General features: G+C 39.7%; 1 protein-coding gene across 1 annotated transcript; it reads right to left on the bottom strand.

Annotated features, from left to right (window-relative positions):
* Nucleotides 1–7,220: 7,220 nt before the first annotated feature.
* LOC120320017 (mas-related G-protein coupled receptor member A2-like) lies at nucleotides 7,221–14,289 on the bottom strand. Its single transcript, XM_039369442.1, has 3 exons — nucleotides 14,192–14,289; nucleotides 10,462–10,571; nucleotides 7,221–8,377 (listed from the first exon to the last, which is right to left on the bottom strand). The coding sequence occupies exons 2-3, from the start codon at nucleotides 10,549–10,551 to the stop codon at nucleotides 7,400–7,402; spliced, it is 1,068 nt and encodes a 355-aa protein (XP_039225376.1). The 5' UTR covers nucleotides 10,552–10,571; nucleotides 14,192–14,289; the 3' UTR covers nucleotides 7,221–7,399.
* Nucleotides 14,290–24,522: the final 10,233 nt, after the last annotated feature.

The raw sequence follows: 24,522 nt of genomic DNA, 5'->3' as shown, positions 1-24,522 counted from the left end.
AACTTCCAGAATTTCTGAGCCAGCCATGCTGAGGGGAAAGGGAGCGGTTTCCAAGCTGAGCCATGTGGCTCAGGAATTCTGGAAGTTGAAGTCCACGAGTCATAAAGTGGCCTAGGCCTAGGCCAGGGGTAGGCAACCTTGGCTCTTTTATGACTCATGGACTTCAATGACACAGGAAATACAAAGCCTCAAACAGGAACAGGAAACAACCTCAAGAGCCCCAGAAGGTATAAAAACCGCCACTCTATTCCATGTGGTCACTTGTTTTTTCCAGAGCCATCTCTCTGTCTGGCAATCCTTTTCAATAAACTACAACCTTCTTTCTAAGCAGTCCCCATGTTTGTTTATTCCCGGCTTGGACTGGACCCTGATGAAGATTTTTCTTTCAACAGAAGCACGAATTATGATGACATTGCACAAATAAATAAATTTGCAAAGTAACTTCATGCCACGTATGACATCATTCTGAAGTCATCATGGTTTCTCAGAAGCTTTTAACAGTTATGATAACTTATTCTAAGGTTTTCTTTTACCTGGTTACTCTTATAAAGAAGCTTAAAACTCCAAAAGCTCCTGGCTAAAATGCAAATTCAGACACCCCCCCCTTTTTTTTCAAAACAGACATTAAACACGGTTATTTTCATCACTAGCACAACGGTTTTCTTTTTTCCTTCTCATCTAGATGTAGTGCCATGTTTTTGAGTATGCTCAAGACCACCACACTTGTTTTTCATTAACCAGTAATCTTTGAAAGGATGCTTTAATCAAAGATCTGTTTTGAAATGGAAAGTCTATTAGAACCACCTGCAATTTCTTTGTCTGCCACTACAGGTAGATCTTCCAAAAAGAAAAAGAAAGAAAGACAATCTCCCAAATTATTAAATTATTTGCTGTCACACCTCTAAAGGCAACAGTCTATGTCATATTCTTTCCTTCCACAAACACAGGAGAGAAAACCCAGATTTTGTTTTTCTACAGTCAAATTGGAATCTCTTTTATATATAAAAAAACCCTACATTTTTATTCTCCTTATCTTCTCTGGTTATTGTTGTAGTTAAACTTCTAATAAATCATAATCAAGAACTTATATTAAAAACAAACAAGATAAACTAATCAAAGAAAGAAGCCAACTAGAACTAAGGAGAAATTTCCTAATGATGAGAGCAACCAACTAATGGAACAGCTTGCCTTCAGAAGTTGTGGGTGCTCCATCACTGGAGGTTTTTAAGACGAGATTGGACAACCATTTGCCTGAAATGGTGTAGGGTCTCCCAACTGAGTAGAGGGTTGGACTGGAAGACCTTCCAGATCCCTTCCAATTATATCATCCTATGTCTATGTCTACATGTGGACACCATCAAAGGTGACACCAGCCAGAGTATAGAACAACTCAAAGAAGTAGTATAAGATAGGAAGATATGGACAGACCTGACCCACAGAATCTCCAAGAGTCAGATTTGACTGAATGGATAACATCACTATCATGAAAAATACAATTCTTCAGTGACCCCGACAGAGGCCAATATCACATATTTATAACATATTTATAATATATATATATATATATATTCTTTTCCCATTCCCCCAATGAGGATGTTCGTATATTCTCCTTCATGTTTTTCTTCACAATAACTCAGAGTGATAGATTAGGCTTTGCTACAATGACTAGTCAAGATCGTTTATAGTTGCACAATATAGAGTGGCAAGCTGACAGTTGTGCTTTCTAGTCACGACGCCACACACCATTGTGAACTCTGGTGTAAGTGCTGCAAAAAGAAGTGAATTAACACTATCGAACTCTCTCTTCTTGTACCTTGTTACAAGGACCTGGAGATGGAGAATCATTTTTCTTCTCATAGGATATACCAGAAGGAGAGGCAGATACAGATCTGGTATCAAAGAGGGAAGACTCAAAAGTTCCAGGATGACTTGTAATGATCAAAGAAGATTTTGGGGAGAACAAGTTAAGTAATGGAGGAGCTGGATGGCACTTTGAAATCCTGCAATGCTCTACACAACTCTGGTATTCTACTGGTGGAAAAACTGCAGGAATTCTCAGTTATTGCTAGAGGTAGATGGGACAAGACATTGTAAACACACACACACACACACACAACTCCTGATTATTATTGCTTCTACTACTGCCAAAATCAGCCACCGCTATTTGCATACCACAGGGCTTGTCACCAATAAGATAAGGAATAGCCATTTGCTGCCCAGAACTAAATTTAGGAACACCAAGGAGTCAATTTGGTAACTTAATCAGTTGTGAAAATTAGAAGGGTACTTTGTTCTCCTCTCACCCTTTTCTTTTTAAATGACAGATACTTCTCTTAATAAGGGAAGAGTAGGAGGAAATGGATCACAAAAGATGGAGGAGGTAACATTTTGGAAATCTGCTAAACCAGATAATTGTAGAAGATATTGGAAGACCGCTATCATGTTCCCCCTCGTCCTTTTCTTCATCAAACTAGACACACCCAATTCCAGCAACTGTTCTTTATATGTTTTAGCCTCCAGTCCCCTAATCATCTTTGTTGCTCTTCTCTGCACTCTTTCTAGAGTCTCAACATCTTTTTTACATCTTGGTGACCAAAACTGGATGCAGTATTCCAAGTGTGGCCTTATCAAGACATTGTAAAGTGGTATTAATACTTCATGTGATCTTGATTCTATCCCTCTGTTAATGCAGCCCAGCACTATGTTGGCTTTTTTGGCAGCTGCAGCACACTGTTGGCTCATATTTAAGTGATTGTCCACTAGGACTATAAGATCCCTCTCACAGTTACTACTATTGAGTAAGGTACCCCCTATACTATACCTGTACATTTGATTTTTCTTGCCTAAATGTAGAACCTTACCGTAAATGCCGGCGTACAAGGTGACCTGGCGTATAAGACGACCCCCGTCTTTATAGCCGGGCCGCATTCCTAGAACATCGTCTTATATGCTGGAAACTACCAGTATTTCCGGCATATAAGACGACTTGGCGTATAAGACGACCCCCGTCTTTGGCGCCGATTTCAGTGCTCGCGGAAGTCGCCTTATACGCCGGCATTTACGGTACTTTTTTTCACCACTGAATTTCATTTTGTTAGATAGCGCCCAGTGTCCAAGTCTGTCCAGATCCTCCTGCATCTTAAGCCTGTCTTCTGGAGTGTTGTGAGAGGAACCTTGGAGTGCTAATGGATGATCACTTAAACATGAGCCAACAGTGTGCAGCAGCAGCCCAAAAAGCTAATACAATACAATAATACAATAAACAGAGGCATAGAATCAAAATCATGCAAGGTATTAGTACCGCTCTATAAAGCCTTAGTAAGGCCACACCTGGAATACTGCATCCAGTTTTGGTCACCACATTACAAAAAAGATGTTGAGAGTTTGGAAAAAGCGCAAAGAAGAACAACTAAGATGATTAAAGGCTGGAGACTAAAACAGATGAAGAACGGTTGTAGGATTTGGGTATGGCCAGTCTAGAGAAAACAAGCACTAGTGGGATATGATAGCAGTACTCTAGTATTTGAGAGGCAAGAATCAACCTGGAATTAAGGAGAAACTTCCTAACAGCGAGGACAATTAACCAGTGGAACAGCTTGCCTTAAGACGTTATGGGTTCTTCATCACTGGAGTTTTTTAAAAAGAGACTGGGCAGCCCCTTGTCTTAAATAGTATAGGATCTCCTGCTTGAGCAGGGGGCTGGACTAGAAGACCTCCAAGGTCCCTTCCAGCTCTATTCTCATTCATGGTGGTGGCATATTCTTTCTTGTGGGGGGGAGGCACATAAAAAAGATTTTTTTTTTATAAATTTGGGACCATCCTTATTTCAGTTGAATTTATCATTAACTTCTTTATTACTTACTACATCGGTATGAACATTTATTTGCCAGTGCTCAAAAGGATAATTGATTTTTTTTCACTTAATTCTGCTTTCTCCCCACCCCCTTCAATCCAGCACAGACAATTCCAACTTTTAAGCATTATCATCATCTCCTTATCTTTTCATCAATCTCATTTCAAAGGATAATTGCACAAATAAGACACATGGAAGGTCAAAACCCTCAAACCTTCCAAAAATATCCTTTCACCACAAATACTTTAAAACTAAGATTGCTTCAAGTTGAACTCCTCTAGGGAAATAAATGGACACAGTCATGCGGAAGAGGTTGTGTCGCCTTTATTTTTCCCCCAGGAATTTTTAGATTAGCTAACCAAGAACACTTAACCAACTTGAATAGAATAGAATAGAATAGAATAGAATAGAATAGAATAGAATAGAATAGAATAGAATAGAATAGAATAAGGAATCAAATCGAATAGAATAAGGAACAGAATAGAATAGAATGAGATAGAATAAGGAATAGAATAGAATAGAACAAGGAATAGAATAGAATAGAATAGAATAGAATAGAATAAGGAATCAAATCGAATAGAGTAAGGAACAGAATAGAATAGAATGGGATAGAATAGAATAGAATAGAATAGAATAGAATAGAATAGAATAGAATAGAATAGAATAGAATAGAATAGAATAGAATAGAATAGAATAAGGAATCAAATCGAATAGAATAAGGAACAGAATAGAATGGGATAGAATAAGGAATAGAATAGAATAGAACAAGGAATAGAATAGAATAGAATAGAATAGAATAGAATAGAATAGAATAGAATAGAATAGACCTTGGAGGTTTTCTAGTCCAGACCCCTGCTCAAGCAGGAGAACCTATACCATCTCAGACAGGTGAATATCTAGTCTCTTTTTAAAATCTCTAGTGATGGAGCACCCACGATTTCTGGGGGTAATCTTGGCATCCAGTTTTGGTCACCACCATACAAAACTAATGTTGAGACTCTAGAAAGGGTGCAGAGAAAAGCAACAAAGATGATTAAGGACTGATGATGAACAGTTGTGGGAACTGGGTAAGTCTATTCTAATTAAGAGAAGGGTGGGGTGATATGGTAGGAGTCTTCCAATATTTGAGGGGCTGTCACCGAGAAGAGGGGGTCAGTCTATTCTCTAAAGGACCTGAAGGCAGGACGAGAAGCAACAGGTGGAAACTAATCAAGGAGAGAACCAACCTAGAAATAAGGGAGAATTTCCTGACAGTGAGAACAATTAATCAGTGGAATGGTTTGCCTCCAGAAGCGGTGGGTGCTCCTTCACTGGAGAATTTTAAGATGAGGCTAGGTAGCCATTTTGCCAGAATGCTATAAGGCTTCCTGCTTGACCAGAGGGGTGGACTAGAAGACCTCCAAGATGCCTCCCAAGCCTGTTATTCTGTATTCCAGTCTTCCTGGATAGTTGCAGACCCAAGCATTAGTCAGAGTCAAGCCTATTTAGTTTTGTTACCACACAAAGTCAGTTAGGTTGCTACCACTTTAATGGGGATCCCAGAAAGTCAATTTTATTGAACTTGGATCTCCTCAAACATAAGCACCCAATTGTTCTTTCCTGAAGACAATGGACATAGTGAAATAATAAAAAAGACAGGTAAGGAAGAGATCTGGTAGACAAGATATATAAAAGGCTATGAAATGGGCTCTGAAAGCTTTGGCCATATAATAATAAAAGTTAGAAGGGACCTTGCAGGTCTTCTAGTTCAACCCCTGCTCAGGCAGGAAACCCTATACCATTTCAGACAAATGGCTGTCCAGTCTCTTCTTAAAAACTTCCAGTGTTGGAGCATTCACCGCTTCTGGAGGCAGGTTGTTCCATTGGTTAATTGTGCTAACTGTCAGGAAGTTTCTCCTTAGTTCTAGGTTGCTTCTCTCCTTGATTAGTTTCCATCTGTTGCTTCTTGTCCTGCCTTCAGGCCCTTTGGAAAATAGCTTGACTCCCTCTTCTTTGGGGCAGCCCCTGAGATATTGGAACACTGCTATCATGCCTCCCCTCATTCTTCTCTTCATTAAACTAGACACACCCAATTCCAGCAACTGTTCCTTATATGTTTTAGCCTCCAGTCCCCAACATCTTTTTTACATCTTGGTGACCAAAACTGGATGCAGTATTCCGAGTTTGGCCTTACCAAGGCATTGTAAAGTGGTATCAACACTTCAGATAATCAGCATTGTGCCCCCATCAATTTCGGTCCTCATTTTACTGACCTCGGAAGGATGGAAGGCTGAGTCAGTCAGGATCGAACTCCTGGCAGTGAGCAGAATTATCCTGCAATATTGCATTCTAACCACTGTGCCATGCAGGCTCCTAAACCCTTTGAAGTCCTCTTTCCAGCTTCTCCACTCACTCCTGAATTAGGCATTCTGCCTACAGTAACATTAAATAAGATTAGTGCATTTGAAAGTTTACCAAGCAGTGTGCAAGACTTTTTTCCATTTCACTCAAGCTGGTTGGCAACTTCATGCTCACCTCCACATTCAATGTTCAAAGCCATTGAGAAGTGAAAGGGGATTACTCACAGCTCGCTGTGAGACTTTATGGAGGTAGCAGAACATTGGTTTAAACTGGTTTGAGGTTCTGCTCTGAGTTTTCATAACTGTTAGCACTGCTAACATTGGATGTTTAGCATTGACAACAGATAGAAATGTAGCCATCTTTTTCCCTTTTTCTATTAGAGTTAGATCATGCTGGGAGGAGGAGGGATGTGAATGAGAATCTAGCTAGACATAACAACACTAAACCTAGCATGAGAAACAAGGTTATTGTAACCAGAGCTGGAATAGGCGGGCTGGAGAACTGGAGAGGAAGCCTGTGCTTCAAGCTAATTGGAGAATGTGATTTATGACTGTTAATTGGAGGCGAGAATTGTGCTTTGATACTATGTGCCCAGGGGAGGGGAATTCAGTTTTTGTGTTCAATTATGCAGTGCCAATATTATGCTACTCAAATAAAAGATTCTTTTAGGTAAACAATGCCTCAAAGTTCTATGAAGAGTTTCATCTGTCATAACCATGACAATAACTTTAATTCACATGTACAACTGCTGGTAATTTGAAGAGTTCCCCCCTATCCCATACTGACAAATACACATATTTTCTTTTCTACTTTCATACTCTGGAACTTTCTGATCCTTTTTGGTTTTCCCATAAGTAATTTCTGATGTTTTTCACACTTCATCTTTGTTAGGTGGAGAAAGGGATTGGTTTTTTTTCCCCTCTTTCTCTTGGAGATCAATTTTTTAGAAACTTGCCCATTTACAAAACCAATCCTCTTATCTTTCAGGAACATTTTAAAATAAGCAAAACACTGATATGAAAGGAAGCAGTTTAAAAGTATAAGCTTTATTCAATTGGGCATTGATTCAACACTTAAGATTTTATTATATCCAGCATAGACTTGCTTGTGTTTGTTCACAAAAGGAAACCAAGCAAACAAAACACAGTCTCCCATCAAGTATCGGATTCAGTTCTTTGCATTTCTTCTTTTGTGGCCCAAATATGATCAAAGTCTCAATGGCTTAGCGGATCTCTCCTTCCTGAAATGAAATCTTTTGCTTCTGGCATCAGGAAGAAGTACTTTACCAATAAGAATATAAAATACGGGGTTGATGGTGCTGCTAACGGATGTGAGCACAAAGGCAAATACTGAGATGAGGGCAAAATGGTCACCTGGCGTAAGAAATAAGTATATGGGTCCCCAAGTGACCAGTGAAAATAAGATGCCCAGGACAATTTGTAGAGAGATTTTCCCTTGCTGGTGCAGAGTGCACCAAATCCTCATAATCAGGGTTTGAGAGGAGATGACCATAATGGGAATAAAAATCATGAGGAAGACAACAACGACGGTGTGAGGGTCAATCCTCAAGCTGAAGCAGAATAAGAGCTGGCAAGCTAGATGCCAGAAAAGGACAGACAAAATGGCAGGTATGGCATAGGACAGATGGGTTGAGAGTTGGCACTGATGCCAATTGGGGGAAAGAAGGGCAAAACACCAATCCACCCCGATGGATGTGAAAAAATGAACGATATAACCCTGCATGACCAGCAAGAGGTATGCCAAGGGTAGCAGCAATTTCACCAGGGCATCGCTGGAGTTCTCCCAAATATAGTTACTGAACGCTAAAAGGCAAATGCTGCACAGAAAGATAAGGACCCCAAAGCTACCAATGGCTAAATTCCAAATGCAGGTGTTCCACAAATTCCTCTTGAAGTGGAAGAGAAGAAAAAAGAAGAGGATTAGGTTTCCCAACAGGCCCAAAATGAAGATGAAGACCATGAACCCAGCTAGAATACGGTCTCTCAACAAACAGGCTAACAAGTCCATGATACAGTCACATTCAGAGCTCACAGAATGGGAAGCATTCCAGGTAAACATTGGGGAGAAGGATGAATTCAGTTCGCTCTTGTTAAAAAGGCCACTTCTGAAATGCTGCTTTTTCCCCAAATCGGTCTTGTCATCTGTAGGAAGATGTATGTTTTCCTAAAGGGAGAAAGAGAGAGAGAGAGAAGTAGCGGGAAAAAAATCAAATTTGGATTGGCAATGACGAACGGCTGAATGAGAAAATTAGAACATAGAATTACAGAGGTGGGAGGGACCTTGAAGGTCTTCTAGTCCAACCGCTGCTCAAGCAGGAGACCCTATACCATTTCAAACAAACAGCTGTCCAGTCTCTTTTTGAACCTCCAGTGATGGAGCACCCACAACTTCTGAAGGCAAGCTGTTCCACTGGTTGATTGTTCTAACTGTTAGGAAATGTCTCCTTAGTTCTAGGTTGCTTCTCTCCTGGATTAGTTTCCATCCATTGTTTCTTGTCTTGCCTTCTGGTGCTTTGGAAAATAGTTTGACCCCTTTCTTGAGCCCCTTAAATATTGTAACACTGCTATCATGTCCCTCCTAGTCCAGTGGTTCTCAACCTGTGGGTCGGGACCCCATTTGGGGTCGAACGTCCATTTCACGGGGGTCATCAAACAAGGCTGTCCGCCATTTTTTCCCCTTTTCTTTGGCCACGCCCCTGGCACCCGGTGATGTGTAAGTGGTTGGGGGTCACCACAACATGAGAAACTGTATTATGGGGTGGCGGCATTAGAAAGGTTGAGAACCACTGTCCTAGTCCTTCTTTTCACTAGACTAGACATACCCATTTCCTGCAACCATTCTTAATTAATTACCCTGTTGTTATTTTCCTCCCTCAAAGTTTTAATAGCTCTCTGCAATTATTTGATTTACAGTATGCCTCTTTTGTTTGTTTGTTTGTTTTAAAAAAATATTTAGTTTGTATTTTTTCTAATATAATGGTCAAGAAAACAAAACACGAAAAGTGTAAATAATAAAAAAAGAAACTGCACATATTTCATTCAGAAACCTATGAGGGACATACAGTTTTAAACATTCATTTTTTAATATTTTATTTTATGCAGTTATTAATTTTATATGCCACATATCTCTGTCAAGTGATATCACCAAAGGGCAAATGTTAAAACATTAAATATTGAAAACTAACAGAAATCGGGTTAGTTAAAAACCAATATTCAATATTATTATCCAAAAAGCCTTTTGAAAAAGGTCTTCTGCAGTCACGACATAAGCCTAAGACTGAAAATCAGGCTTGTCAGATGCTATATTTTTTCTATCCTGCTCTATGGAGTAGAGATTTGGTCTCTGACAGAAGGCCACCTGAAGAGACCAGAAGCATTTGAAATGTGGATTTACAGGCGGCTGTTACGTAGAAGCTGGGTTGACAAGATCAGAAATGAGGAGGTGAACAGCCGCCTGGGAAAGCCAAGGGAAATCATCAAAACAATTAAAAAATGAAAATTAGAATATTTCAGACATGTGATGCGACACCCAGAAAAATACGGTATACTCCATTTAATCCTCCAGGGAAAAGATTGAAGGCAAACGAGGTCCAGGCAGAAGAAGAACATTGTGGCTTCAAAATCTAAGGGACTGGTTTGGACAAAACTCAGTAGCACTTTTTGGTGCAGCTGCTGATAAAAACAGGATCGCCAACATGATCGCCAACGTCCGATAACGGATATGGCACAAGAAGAAGATTTGAATAGATAATCTTATTATTTCTATTTTTTTAAAAAAAATATCTAATGAAACAATAGAAACCAATGTGAATAAAACAAACCTCAATTCCCATATTTTGAGGCAGTATTGATCCAAAGAACAAAGCAAATTTTTATGGCTAAAGATCTAGAATCAGGTGGATAATATTAACAATTGAATCAATGTCTTCTTTTGTAGTGTCTTATATTGGCCAGGGAAAATGTTAATTATCCTTTTCAGGGATCCCATTATACTGGGTCAGTATTTTTCTGCCCCTACAGTTCAAAAATCAGACTCTGCAGATATAATATGGGAATCATGAATCTTGTCTTCACTAAAAGGAGACAGCTGATTGTTCTGTCACCCAGTAGACTCAGTAAAAAAGGAATCTAGACAAGGGTGAAATGACTTCACAGAGGAGAAGTTTGCTGTCCCCCTGTTCTTAGCTTCAGTTTGCAGCAGGCCAATTCATCTGGCAAAATCAGCATCTTCCTCATCCTTTCACTCACCTTTGCAACTGAACAGTTCAGCAAAACTGGGGATGTGACAGTGGCTTCTCTGATAATGCACCAAAGGCTGAGCCAGAAGAGAAATGACATCACTTCCTCTTTCCTTTTTCCTAAAGAAAGAAAAAAGATCAACTACACATGTAGCATATCAGTTTTGAGGGATTTATCTAGTCCAAGGGTCTTCAAATGTGGCCCTTTTATGACTTGTGGATTTCAACTCCTGGAATTCCTGAGTCAGCATGGCCGGTTCAGGAATTCTGAGTCCACAAGTCATAAAAGGGCCAAGTTTGAAGATCCCTGGTCTAGTCCAAGGGTAGGGAAACCTTGGCTCTTTCATGACTTGTGGACTTCAACTCCCAGAATTCCTGAGTCAGCATGGCTCAGCTTGGAAACCTCTCCATTTCCCCTCAGCACGGCTGGCTCAGGAATTCTGGTTATTGGAGTTCACAAGTCATAAAAGAGGCATGGTTGCCTACCCCTGGTTTAGTATAACAAAGAGAAGGACTAGGTCTTCCAATATTTGAAGGTACAAGTACAGATTTGGTGAAACCTGGTTTAAACACAGTAATTGTGAGAGGGAGCTTGGAGTCCTTGTGGACAATCACTTAAACACGAGCCAACAGTGTATGGCAGCAGCCAAAAGAGTTAATACACTGGTTGTATAAATAGAGGCATAGAATCAAAATAAGATGAAGTATTAGTACCACTTTATAAATCTTTAATAAGACCAACCTGGAATACTGCATCCATTACAAAAAGATGTTGAGACTTTGGAAAAAGTGCAAAGAAGAGCAACTAAGATGATTAAGAGCCTGGAGACTAAAACACATGAAGAATGGTTGCAGGAATTGGGTACAACCAGTCTAGGGGTAACATGATAACAGTATTTGAGCGGCTGACACAAAGAAGAGGGGGGCAACTTATTTTCCAAAGCACCATAGGGCAGGATAAGAAACAATGGATGGAAATTAATCAAGGAGAAAAGCAACCTGGAATTAAGGAGAAACTTCCTAACAGTGAGGACAATTAACTAGGTTTTTCAGAAAAGACTGGACAACCACCTATAGGGTCTTCTGCTTGAGCAAGTGATTGGACTAGAAGACCTCCAACTCTATTCTGAATTATTCTGAACAAACTTAATCAAGCCAAGGGTGATTAACCATCTATAACTGATGGTTAAGAAGGTTGTGTAAACATAGCAATGGAAAAATCACAAATAAGCCCTGAATTGTGATCATATTAACAATAGAACGCACTATGAAAGTTGATTCTGTATATAATGGTCTTCTAGATCAGTGGTTCTCAACCTTTTTAATGCCGTGACCCCCCCCAACCAGTCGTAAGTCGAGGACTACTCAACTGGTTGTAAGTCGAGGACTACTCAACTGGTGCAGCACCGTTTGCAGAATGGGACTTTTGGCAGGCTCAGCAGGGCAGAGACAGCCTGGACAATTCCTATTGGCTTTTGAAAGCCAATAGAATTAGACTCTATTCAAGAGAGTCTATTCTATTGGCTTTCAAAAGGAAAAGGGGGGAAAAATGGCAGACTGTGTTGTTTGGCGACCCCCATGAAATGGCCATTCGACCCCAAATGGGGTCCCGACCCACAGGTTGAGAACCACTGTTCTAGATGATAATACGAGACATAATGGGAGACTTGAAGTCATCCTATGAAAATGAGATACCATATTTTCCCATGTATAAGACGCTATTTTTTCCTGCAAACACCCTGTTCAAAAATCAGGTGTGTCTTATACAAGTGCAGCATGTTATACACGAAAAAAATAATGTTAACCTCTGCAGCCCAGGGTATGCCTGTGTGGGTTCTTTACATGCTATTTCCATGCTGCCTGGTGCAGGTGTCAAGCCCCTGTGGGCTTGCCACTAACGGGAGGGAGGAGGGGCCAAGATCGTCGGATGGCGGCATCCGGAGGCAGCGGAAGGGACAAGCAGCATGGATGTCAGCAACAGCCCTTTCTTTCATATCTGTATGGTGGCCGGGGACCCTGTGGAACGCAACTGTGAGGCCATCCTGCTTGATAATAGCGGCTGGCCGAACTTCCAGATTTGCCAGCTCAGCTGTTTGGCGCAATGCCGAACAGCTGGTCAGCATGGAGAAATGGCGGGGAGTTTAAAACCTGCCTTTGCTTTCCTTGCTTTGCTGTCATGCCGGTGCTCACGCCGGTTTGTTTACCAGGGTTGGGAGGATGCTGCTGTGAACTGACTATGCATGCTCATCATGCTGGATCCTGGTTAGGTGGGTGGAGGGTGGGGCTGGCTGGGAGGCATCTATTTAGAGCGCTGGGGAGGCGGTTGCTCCCAGCGCTGACTTTGTTTGCTGAAAGCTTGGAACTCGCATGCCAGAGCGTCTTATACAAGGGTGCGTCTTATACACGGAAAAATACGGTAAATCATGACTATCTAGATCAGGCATGTCAAACTCGCGACATCACGTGATGACACGTGATGTATTGTGACTTTTCCCCCATTGCTGGCAACGGGGTGGGTGTGGTTTCGGCATAATATATCTCTCCCGTGGGCCGGCAATTTGACATGCCTGCTCTAGTTCAAATCTAGCTGACGCCCTGCTCTGAACTCATATCTGAATTACAAAAATCAACTAGGGAACAAAGGGGATCCAAACCTTTTATAGGAAACTTGAGATCCTGCTATGTTCCTGTTATTTTTAGGCTTTATTATTAGCATTTAAATAAAGGTGATATTAGCATTTGAACATGGCAACCGTGCCTCATTTTGAAGATCAGGAAAGCATGTTTTTGAGCCCAAACCATTTTCTATGACGTGCAAAAGCTAACCGTTTCAGCAACCAAACAATAGGGCAGCATTTTGAAATCCTTGATTAAAGTTGCAAGGGTTTTAAACAGCAAACTGGTTGGGAAATGAAGAGATGTCATATATTGTCTTATGTCTGGGTATATTACCCAGGTAGTATAGCTATATTATTTTTATCTTCTCATCTGTTCCACTATCTTCTCTATTACTATTATGTTTATTATCCTTTGTTATTATGTTTATTATTACTTTGTTGTTTTGCATGTACACTAAGAGCTTATGAACCAGAGACAAATCCCTTGTGTGTCTATCACACTTGGCCAATAAAGAATTCTATTTATTCTACTCTATATTTTAACAGAATATGTTTTTTTTATCTTCTCTCACCTTTAACAAAGCACATTAATGCCTTTTATTGTTTGAAGTGTCATTTTCTGATGTATCCTATATATCAAATGTATGAGTTATTTGCTTATGTACCCTATATAAAGGCTTGACCACCCTTTTAATAATTCCCTTTTGCTCTGTCTGTAGTACTCATGATTCTTATTATTATCTGAGGGCAAAAAAAAAAGACCTGTTTGCAAAGGTATTGGATATTATTCTTTCAAATTCAGGGGCTGTTTATTTATTTTATTCATCAAACAAAAATTACAAATTTGAACCAAGAAAAGACACGGTCTTTCCAGCTCCGTGCCAGCTCAGGTGCTCAGGAGTTTTATTGTGGCATAAAAAAGAAAGATTGTGAAACAGACAGCTCCCATTTATACTTTAGGAAAGATAATCAAGACATCCCTTGTTCTCATGAGTCCACCAGGATCCTAACCATGAACACAGAAAGATACAACACAAATGATAAACTACTGTTGGAAATAGGTTTAACGATATCTCTGAGTGAATGTGAGTCTGTATTTCAGACTTTTCCCATCTATCCTACCAGTTCTGTGGTGTTGCTTTGAGGTTTCTCTCTAACTCTTTCCCGGTTGTTTTTACCCTTCCGATCTCTTTTGCTTCTTCTCTTTTGCTGTCTTTTCCCCCCCCCCCCAACTGTCATTAACAGTAACTTGGTTCTGTCTCCACATTCTAGAACATTTCTGTCACTGCTCTTACATTCCACCCACTATGATGCTACAAAATGATCTTTCAAAATTCTCTACCCTATTTGAAAGAAGAAAATTTATCCATTGGTTTCCATCAGTTGGAGGACTAAGGCAAATCTTCCCATTTTTAGTATCTTAAAACACATATAGAGGCAATATTTTTACTAGGTCATCTGAAGAAATCATGGGCGCTCCACCACTGGAAGTTTTTAAGAAGAAACTAGACAGTCGCTTGTCTGAAATGGTATAGGTTCTCCTGCTTGAGCAGGGGGCTGGACTAGAAGACCTCCAAGGTCCCTTCCTATTCTATTCTATTCTATTCTATTCTATTCTATTCTATTCTATTATGAGATGCCAACATGTCTTTGACTCTGGATTTCCAATAATTACCTTAATAATGTATATTAATAAATAAAATTAATTAATAGTAATGAATAATGCACCTGAAGGCAGGACAAGAAACAATGGATGGAAACTCATTAAACATAAATCCAACCTAGAACTAAGGAGAAATTTATTGACAGAATAATTAACCAGGGGAACAACCTGCCTCCAGAAGTTGTGAATACTCCAATGCTTGAGGTGTTGAAGAGACTGGACAGCTATTTGTCTGAAATATTATAGGGTTTCCTGCTTGAGCAGGAGGTTGGACTAGAAGACCTCCAAGGTCCCATCCAACTCTATTTTTCTGTTATTCTGTAACTGAAATTATGTCAACACAAAACACAATTTAAAAAGCACTTTCTTTTCTGGAAAAGAACTATCCTTTTTTAAAAAGCAATTCCAAGGCCATTTCACAGTTGATGTGTAAATCTCTTTTTATAATTAATTTCACTTAAGGAAATTCAGGCAGGAAAATTCTCCTGAACATTTCCTCCCCACCTTTCAGTTCTCATTTGATCTGGTAAAATAGAATTGGCTTTTCAAATTTCTTTCAGAGGAAAAAGAATTTCAGAGAGTTTTTCATTGACAACGTGTGCAGTTACCACTACTGCGATTTTAGGCCGTCCTGAATGTGTGAGTGTTCTGTCTTTCACTGACAAATGTTCTTGGCTTCCCAAGTGAATTGCGAGAAACGCCAGGAGGAAATTTCTGCCATGGATTTTGTGTGCTGCTGTTGTATCTTTTAGTAGAATCAAGATCACGTGAAGTATTAATACCACTTTACAATGCCTTGGTAAGGCCACACTTGGAATACTGCATCCAGTTTTGGTCACCAAAATGTAAAAAAGATGCTGAGACTCTAGAAAGAGTGCAGAGAAGAGCAACAAAGATGATTAGGGGACTGGAGGCTAAAACATATGAGGAACGGTTGCTGGAATTGGATATGTCTAGTTTAATGAAGAGAAGGACGAGGGGGAACATGATAGCAGTCTTCCAATATCTCAGGGGCTGCCATAAAGAAGAGGGAGTCAAGCTATTCTCCAAAGCACCTGAAGGCAGGACAAGAAGCAACAGATGGAAACTAATCAAGGAGAGAAGCAACCCTAGAACTAAGGAGAAACTTCCTGACAGTTAGAATAATTAACCAGTGGAACAGCCTGCCTCCAGAAGCGGTGAATGCTCCAACACTGGAAGTTTTTAAGAAGAGACTGGACAGCCATTTGTCCAAAATGGTATAGGGCAGTGATGGTGAACCTCTTAGAGACTGAGTGCCAAAAACACCTGCCTCCCTGCCTCACCCCGCTCTGTGCCCAATTTGCCATGCCTCCACTTATGGGCTATAACTAGATATCTATATTTGGAGGTATGGTCAGATTTTTAAACCAGTAGGAGGAAAACTCATGGATGTCCATTTGCTTCACTTGGCACAAAGGTGGACTCCTATGAACAACTCAATTCAGATCATTTGTGTGAGAGAAAGAGGGAGAAGACAGTTCCTCCCTAATAATTCCCAGAGTGTATGCTTTACAGCAGGCATGTCAAACTGCCGGCCTGCGGGCCGGATGCATCACGCCACAAATGTGCCCACCCCATTGCTGGCAATGGGGGAACAGTTCTGATATGTTGCGCGACATCATGTGACATTGCGAGTTTGACATGCCTGCTCTATAGGGATGGTTAGTCTGCTTTAGTTTGGCAAGATTCCATCTTTAGGTGAGGAACAATCAAGAAATCTGTTGGGAACAATCACAACTTGCCTTTCTTGATTTTTGGGGCCTGATGAATTTTCTTAGATGTTGGAAAAGTTCTTCCTCTAAATGAAAGGATTATGACACTATGTTGAAGTCAAACCATTCTCTCTAAGGCAACTGGTGAGGTGAGATGTACCCCCAATACATTGACAACAGAAATCTTTTCTCTTTGTTTTCCAAACTCTTTTTCTAATAGCAATTTGGGCAGTTGGTGTGCTTCTGAAAGAGGAAGCACTTCCTGACACTCAGGAGAGATGTTTTATTGGGAAAAATTCCAGACAAACCATCAGCCTTTTACATGCAATTCTGTGGATCCTCTTTAATAATAATCACTTAGGAAGGACTGCCAAAAGAGAAAAATGTTATTTGGATAGCTTTGCAGATTGATTCAAAGAATTGGAATTGGATGTTCTTCTATGTGTGTATTTTTTGAAGGGAGTGTTTTATGTTTTTAATGCCATTTTTATTTCACATGGCATCTTTCACTCAATAAACCCTTCAATTATCTTTGAATGTGACTTGTGAATGTGAGGAGGAGATCTGCCAGTTGTGCCATATATTTACTCCATGGATTGAATCAAGATACGAAGCACGCCAACAATGACAAACGATACCAATAAAGGAGAATATTTGTAGCTTAGGGTTGAAATGAGGGGTCCTTTTTTTATTGAAAAATTTTAAAAACTTTTGCAAAGACAGAAAAAAAAACAATAACAAACAAAAAAAAAACAATACAACCCTCCCCCAACCCCTCCCAAACTACCCCCTCCCTCCCCCCGGAGCTTCCCAGAGCAGAATATAGGCTTAATTAAAAGAAATTAACAAAATTATAAGATAATTAAGAATAAAATATATATGAAAAAAGAGTTATAAACCTTAAAAAGAAAAAGTATTTAAAAAAGAAAAGCAAAGAAAAGAAAAAGAAAAAGTAGAGTTTTTATACAAGTTATAAAAAAGCTAAATGATATTTTTTCATATCCAATTTAAATTTTATAAAATTTATCCATTTCTCCCATACAGCAAAAAATTTCTCTTGCGTTTGCTCTTTTAAGAAAGCCGAAATCTTTGCCATTTCCGCCAAGTAAGATATTTCTCTTGCAAAGTAGGCAAAGATTCCTTCTTCCAGTATTGACCTACTAACAGCCTTGCGGCTGTAATCAAATTCAACATCAATATAACCTCCTTAGCATCACAAAGTACCAAGCAAAAACAATTGTGGAGTAAATTTTACCCTCTTTCAAATTCTCTGATTCCACCCTAATCTTTTATATTTTTCCAAATATGATAATAAGTTGACCTACTAACAGCCTTGCGGCTGTAATCAAATTCAACATCAATATAACCTCCTTAGCATCACAATCAGTAACAATACCAAGCAAAAACAATTGTGGAGTAAATTTTACCGTGATTTTAACTGCCAGTTTTGTCCATCCCATCTAAGTAATTAAGACACCATATCCATTTTAGCACCTCTTTTTATTCCTTCTATCGCATGCCAAGGTATAGCCCATAATGGTACTTTAAAATCACTTTTATAATCACAATCAGTAACAATACCAAGCAAAAACAATTGTGGAGTAAATTTTACCCTCTTTCTAAAAATTCTCTGAATGTTCCACCATATCTTAATCCAAAAAGCTTTTATATTTTTACACGACCACCAAATACGATAATAAGTGGCATCCAGGCAGCCACATCTCCAACATTTAGGCTGTAAGTCAGGATACATGAGAGACATCTTTTGTGGATCAAGGTGCCATCTGTAAAACATTTTATAAAAATTCTCCCTTAAATTCTGGGCTTGTGTAAACTTAACATTTCTCACCCAGATAGTTTCCCAGGTATCCAGTAGAACTGGTTCACCAAAATTCTGCGCCCATTTAATCATACAGTCTTTAATTAATTCTGATTCTGAATCCAGTTCCACTAGCACCCCATAAATTCTCTTAATGTGAGTTTGTCTTTGATCCTTTACTTGCTTAAAAAGATTTTCATCTTGGACTAGGGTCCTTGAAATGAGGGGTCCTTGGTGCTCTCTGAGCTTGCTTGTTTTCTTGCAGATGTTTCATTACCCAAACTAGATAACATCATCAGTTCTAGACCAGCAGTGATGATGTTATCTATCCTGGGTAATGAAACATCTGCAAGAAAACAAGCAAGTTCAGAGAGCACCAAAGACCCCTCAATGACTTTTTGAATAGGTAGCAATGAAGCAATGACAGACAGACAGACAGATGATGATGTATGGATGGATATATAGATGGATGGATGGATGGATGAATATATGGATGGATGGATGCAAAGAGAGAGACAGACAGATGTTGATGTATGGATGTATGGATGGAGAGAGAGAGAGAGAAACAGACAATGATGTATGGATGGATATATGGAGGGAGGAAGGGAGGGAGGGAGGGAGGGAGGGAGAGATAGAAAGAGAGAGAGAGACAGACAGGCAAAGAGAGAGAGAGAGAGAGAAACAGACAATGATGTATGTATGTATGTATGTATGTAAAGAGAGAGAGAGACAGACAAACAGACAACGATGGATAGATGGATATATGGATGGATGGATGGATGGATGGAAAGAGATAAAGACAGAGACAGAGAGCAGACATATAGATGTAGCCATGCTAAGTGCCAGAAACATCAAAAAGGAGTATGAGAAGCTGGACATGAAGTACTAGACAGGATATTGAAAGGAAATGTCAAAATTGTCCCAGTGGTGATAGGGGCACTCAGGACTATGACTCCTAAACATGTCACCCTTTGAATCTTGGTTGCTTGATTCCAGATATTTCATTATCCAACTAGGTAACATCACCAGCCTCTGTCATGTGACCTAATTGGGTAATGAAACATCTGCAAGCAAACAATGACGCACCAAGGACTCCACAATGTCAGGGTTTGTTGTCATGAAAACAAAAGATGGCTATTGAGGCCATCTAGCTCAACTGACTGGTTGGTGGGGAAATTCAAATAAAAGTATCCCCAAAGATGATTCTCCATCCTGTGCTAGAACATGTCCAGAACTCTTCTATTGGGGATTCAAGGTCATCTAAGTCAGGAAACAGATACCACAAGCAATGCTAGAATAGTACTGAGGGTGACTTTAATAACACATAATTGAAAGCACAACAGGGTTTCCTCACATCTCCCTTTTATACTGAAGAGCATCAAGGCAATAAGTTCATGCTCTACTATTGGTCATGAGTTCTTTTCTCTCCAAGGTCAGCTTTCCATATTTAGGAGAATGTTACGAAGCAGGTCATGCTTGTTTCAGAAATCTGAAGAGTGCTCTCATAAGTCTTCCTTTCTCAAGGCGAAATTTGACCAGCCCCCTCGAGCTCTTTTCATAAGCCTTATCTTCCAATTTCTTGACCATCCTAGATGGTGTGGCCTGAAATTCTTGCAGTTCATCTGAACCCCTCTTATAAAGGGGTTTCTGGAAAGGAACATAGTACTCAAGTCTGAGTCTGACCAAAGTAGAATCAAATGGAACAGGCTTCGCAAGACCTGAAAATTATAATTATGATGATCAGGTCTAAAATTGCATTTGTTGGTTCTCTGCAGCCACATCATGCTGCTGGCTTATATTTAATTTGTTGTTGTTAGTTGCGAAGTCATGTCCGACCCATCACGACCCCATGGACAACATTCCTCCAGGCCTTCCTGTCCTCTACCATCTTCTGGAGTCCATTTAAGCTCATGCCTACTGCTTCAGTGACTCCATCCAACCACCTCATTCTCTGTCGTCCCCTTCTTCTATTGCCCTCCATCTTTCACAGCATCTCTGAGTCCTTCCTTCTCATTAGGTGGCCAAAGTACTTGAGTTTCAACTTCAGGATCTGGCCTTCTAAAGAGCAGTCAGGGTTGATCTCCTCTAGGACTGACAGGTTTGATCGCCTTGCAGTCCAGGGGACTATAATAATAATAATAATAATAATAATAATAATAATAATAATGATGATGATGATGATGATGATGATGATGATGATGATGATGATGATGATGGAAGGGACCTTGGAGGTCATCAAGTGCAGGAGTCTTCTCCTGTACCATAGTTCAAAGGCCTCAATTCTTTGACGCTCAGCCTTTCTTATGGTCCAGCCATACATTGCAACTGGGAAGACCATGGCCTTGACTATATGTACTTTTGCTGGCAGGGTGATGTCTCTGCTTTTTAGTATGCTGTCTAGATTTGCCATAGCTTTCCTTCCCAGGAGCAAGCGTCTTTTAATTTCTTGGCTGCAGTCCCCATCTGAGGTGATCTTGGAGCCCAGGAAGATAAAATCTGTCACTACCTCCAGTACCTCCACTACCTTTAATTTGTAGTCAACTGGTATTCCAAGATCTTTTCCATTACCTGATCATTATCCCCCATTCTAAATCTCTGGTCTAGTCTCTTTACGTTTCTTCCTATCCATTTATCAAGTCATCTGAAAATTTCAGTCTGTCTTCTAGGATGTTAGCTATTCCATCCAATTTTATGTTATCTGCAAATTTGATAAGCATTTCCTTCACTTCTTCATCCATAAAAAAACCTGCTAGTGTGTACAGGACCAAGGCTGGATCCTAGGGTTTTTAACAGTTTTTTTTTTCTCTTCATTTCACAACCTGGAAATTCAGATGAGAAATACTTCTAAAAACCTAGTCCTGGTCAGGATTACACGCAGTCTCCAAAAATAAAAGCAGAAGGTAGAAACAAAAGCATATTACCGTATTTTCTGGCGGATAAGACAACTCGGTGTATAAGACGACCTCCGACTTTTGAGAAGATTTTCATAGTTTAGAAAGTCGTCTTATATGCTGGAAAATACGGTATGTAAAACAGGCATTGTGTTCGGTTAACTCAAATTAAACAGGTTGTATAAACCCAGGCAGGATTTTTCAATTCCTCTCAAAAGCTCATTATTTGCTTTCTCTCTTTTATCCACTTTATCTAGTTAATGTGCTCTTATATTGACATTTGTAATGAATACTTCGGATGTTATGAAGCTGTCGTGCAATCATGGATAGAATGGAAAGGGAGAAAAAGAAGAACCTTTTTGTCATTGAAACGTTCATTACCTGTATAATCTCTTTTAGCTCAGTAATCTTCATTTTTTTTTTTTTTTTTTGCTTAAAAAGTAAAGTTTCTTGAGAGCCCAGCTGGATGCTTGTTGATTTCTTGCAAAGAAACAGATCCTTTCCTGGCTGTAGTGTGCTTCTTCTATCTTTGGCTTTGCATTCCCTGAAAATTTCTCATCCTAGTACAGGTAGTTCTCAACGTACAACCATTTGTTTAGTGGCTTTTGAAATTACAACAGCAATAAAAAAAGTGATTTATGGCCGTTTTTCACATTTATGACAAATTGGGATACTGGGCAACCGGTTCATATTTCTGACAGTTGCAATATCCTGGGGTCTGGTCTAGGACAATTCATCACAGCCAACCCGTTGCAGCCAACTCACCATGGCCAACTCACCATTATGGACAACAAGATTTACATTAATATTGAAGAAATGGTGGAATAAAATCATTAAAGAAAGGCTGCAAAGGGAAGGACAAAATGAAATGTGAACAAGATAAATTTCCTTTTGGAAAAGGTGCTTTTTTCCAAAAGCCAACAGGACTTTTTTGTGATTGTTGTTTTTTTTTCTTTGGAAAACTTTTTGTTTCTCACTTAAGAAGCATTCCAGTTCTTTCCAAGCACTTAACAAGGTGTGTGCATCCATGTCCACTGGCAGAATCTAATTTTAATGCCCTTCTGGAAGGTTAAAAAGAGAAGGTCAAACCTCACCTGCAGTGGGAGACTATTGCTAAGAGCCGGGGCCACAGCACAAAAGGCTCTTTTTAATCCCATCAGCTGAAATTCCTTGACAGATGCAGTGCACAGCAAGCCTTCTGCCAAAGCAACTGGGGTGGGCCAATTACACTGGGGCAAGATAGCTCTTCCAGTTGGCTTAATACATGCCTGGAAGTTTTTTTTTTTTTTTTTTTTTTTTATTAAAAGTTTTATAAATTTTACAAGAAAAACAAGAACAATACAGAACAAAAAACAACATATACAAAAGAAAAAAAGTTAAACAATACATATATAAAAAAAAAAAAAAAACCCCACCCCACACCCCTCCCAAAAACCCTCCCTTCCCCCCCCCTGAGCTTCCCAGAGCAGAATATAGGCTTGAGAAATAAAAAATAAATAAAAATTAAATTAAAAACTTTATGTTTATATATATAAAAAAGATATCTATAATATATATAAAAATAAAACTTATGAAAAAGCTATATGATATTTTTGTATACCCAATCTAAATTGTATAAATTTTATCCATTTGTCCCAGATAGCAAAAAACTTCTCTTGCGTTTGTTGCTTTAAGAAAGCCGAAATCTTTGCCATTTCCGCCAGATAAGCTACTTTAAAAAACCATTCCTGCAATGTAGGCAAAGATTCCTTCTTCCAATATTGTCCAACTAACAGCCTCGCGGCTGTGATCAAATTTAACATCAATACAACCTCCTTTGTATCACAATCTGTAACAATACCTAACAAAAATAATTGCGGAGTAAATTTTACCCTCCTTCTAAAAATTCTCTGGATATTCCACCATATTTTGATCCAAAATGCTTTTATCTCTCTGCATGACCACCAAATATGATAATAGGAAGCCTCCTTATAACCACATCTCCAGCATTTAGGTTGCACGTCAGGGTACATGTAAGACATTTTTTGTGGATCAAGGTGCCATCTATAAAACATTTTATAAAAATTCTCCCTTAAATTCTGTGCTTGAGTAAATTTGACATTTCTCACCCAAATAGTTTCCCAGGTGTCCAATGAAACTGGCTCACCAAAGTTCTGCGCCCATCTAATCATACAATCTTTAATTAGTTCCGTTTCTGAGTCCAATTCAACTAAAACCCCATAAATTCTCTTAATGTGGGTTTGTCTTTGATCCTTCAGTTGCTTAATAAGATTTTCATCTTCTCTAAGAAAACCCACACATGCCTGGAAGTTTTGTTGTTGTTGTTGTTAATTGCGAAGTCGTGTCCGACCCTCGCGACCCCATGGGCAACGTTCCTCCAGGTCTTCCTGTCCTCTACCATCTTCTGGAGTCCATTTAAGTTCACACCTACTGCTTCAGTGACTCCATCCAGCCATCTCATTCTCTGTCGTCCCCTTCTTCTATTGCCCTCAGTCTTTCCCAGCATTAGGCCCTTTTCCAGTGAGTCCTTCCTTCTCATTAGGTGGCCAAAGTATTTGAGTTTAAACTTCAGGATCTGGCCTTCTAAAGAGCAGTCAGGGTTGATCTCTTCTAGGACTGACTGGTTTGATCGCCTTGCAGTCCAAGGGACTCGCAGGAGTCTTCTCCAGCACCATAGTTCAAAGGCCTCAATTCTTTTGCGCTCAGCCTTTCTTACGGTCCAACTTTCTTATGGTCCAACTCTTATGGTCCAACTTCCAAATGGAAGTTTACACCGTCCCATTGTTCAGTCTGCAACTTGGTATTTCTTTGCAGAAATTCTTTTGAGCAGCTATCAACACCTTGACGAAGAGGCTCAGTGGCTTAATAGTACTAGAGATGGCATTTGCTCCAGTCCTATCACTGCTGCTCACTTAGCAGTTTGAAAGCATGTTATATGTAAATAGATAAATAGGTACCACTTCAGTGGGCAGCCAAGCCGCTTCGTGTGGATGGTTAGAATCCTGCTGGTGCTGGACTTCCCCAGTTATGATGCCCATTTGCAAGGCAGCTTCAGTGGAGGGAGAGGCCCATGGTGATGCTGCAAGAAAGATGCTTGTCTTTCTTTCTGGTGTGGAGCTAGCTCACCCTCCTGTAGCACACTTTGGGAAGTGAACTTCACATTTTTTTACACTAGTTTTACACTTAGGCAAGAGAAACCAACTGTATAGGTATAGGCTTGGTGAAACGTGGCTTAATGCCAGCAATGATAACAGAGATCTTGGAGTCCTAGTGAGGACTTAAATGTGAGCCAACAGAGTGTGGTAGCAGCCCAAAAAGCCAATGCAAATTCTAGGCTGTATTAATAG

This window comes from Crotalus tigris, unplaced genomic scaffold, assembly GCF_016545835.1.
Source record: "Crotalus tigris isolate CLP2741 ecotype Arizona unplaced genomic scaffold, ASM1654583v1 scf7180000021105.705825, whole genome shotgun sequence".
In the NCBI taxonomy this organism is placed as follows: domain Eukaryota; kingdom Metazoa; phylum Chordata; class Lepidosauria; order Squamata; family Viperidae; genus Crotalus; species Crotalus tigris.
The sequence above is the reverse complement of the archived record's forward strand: the minus strand, read 5'-3'. Positions and strand labels throughout refer to the sequence as shown.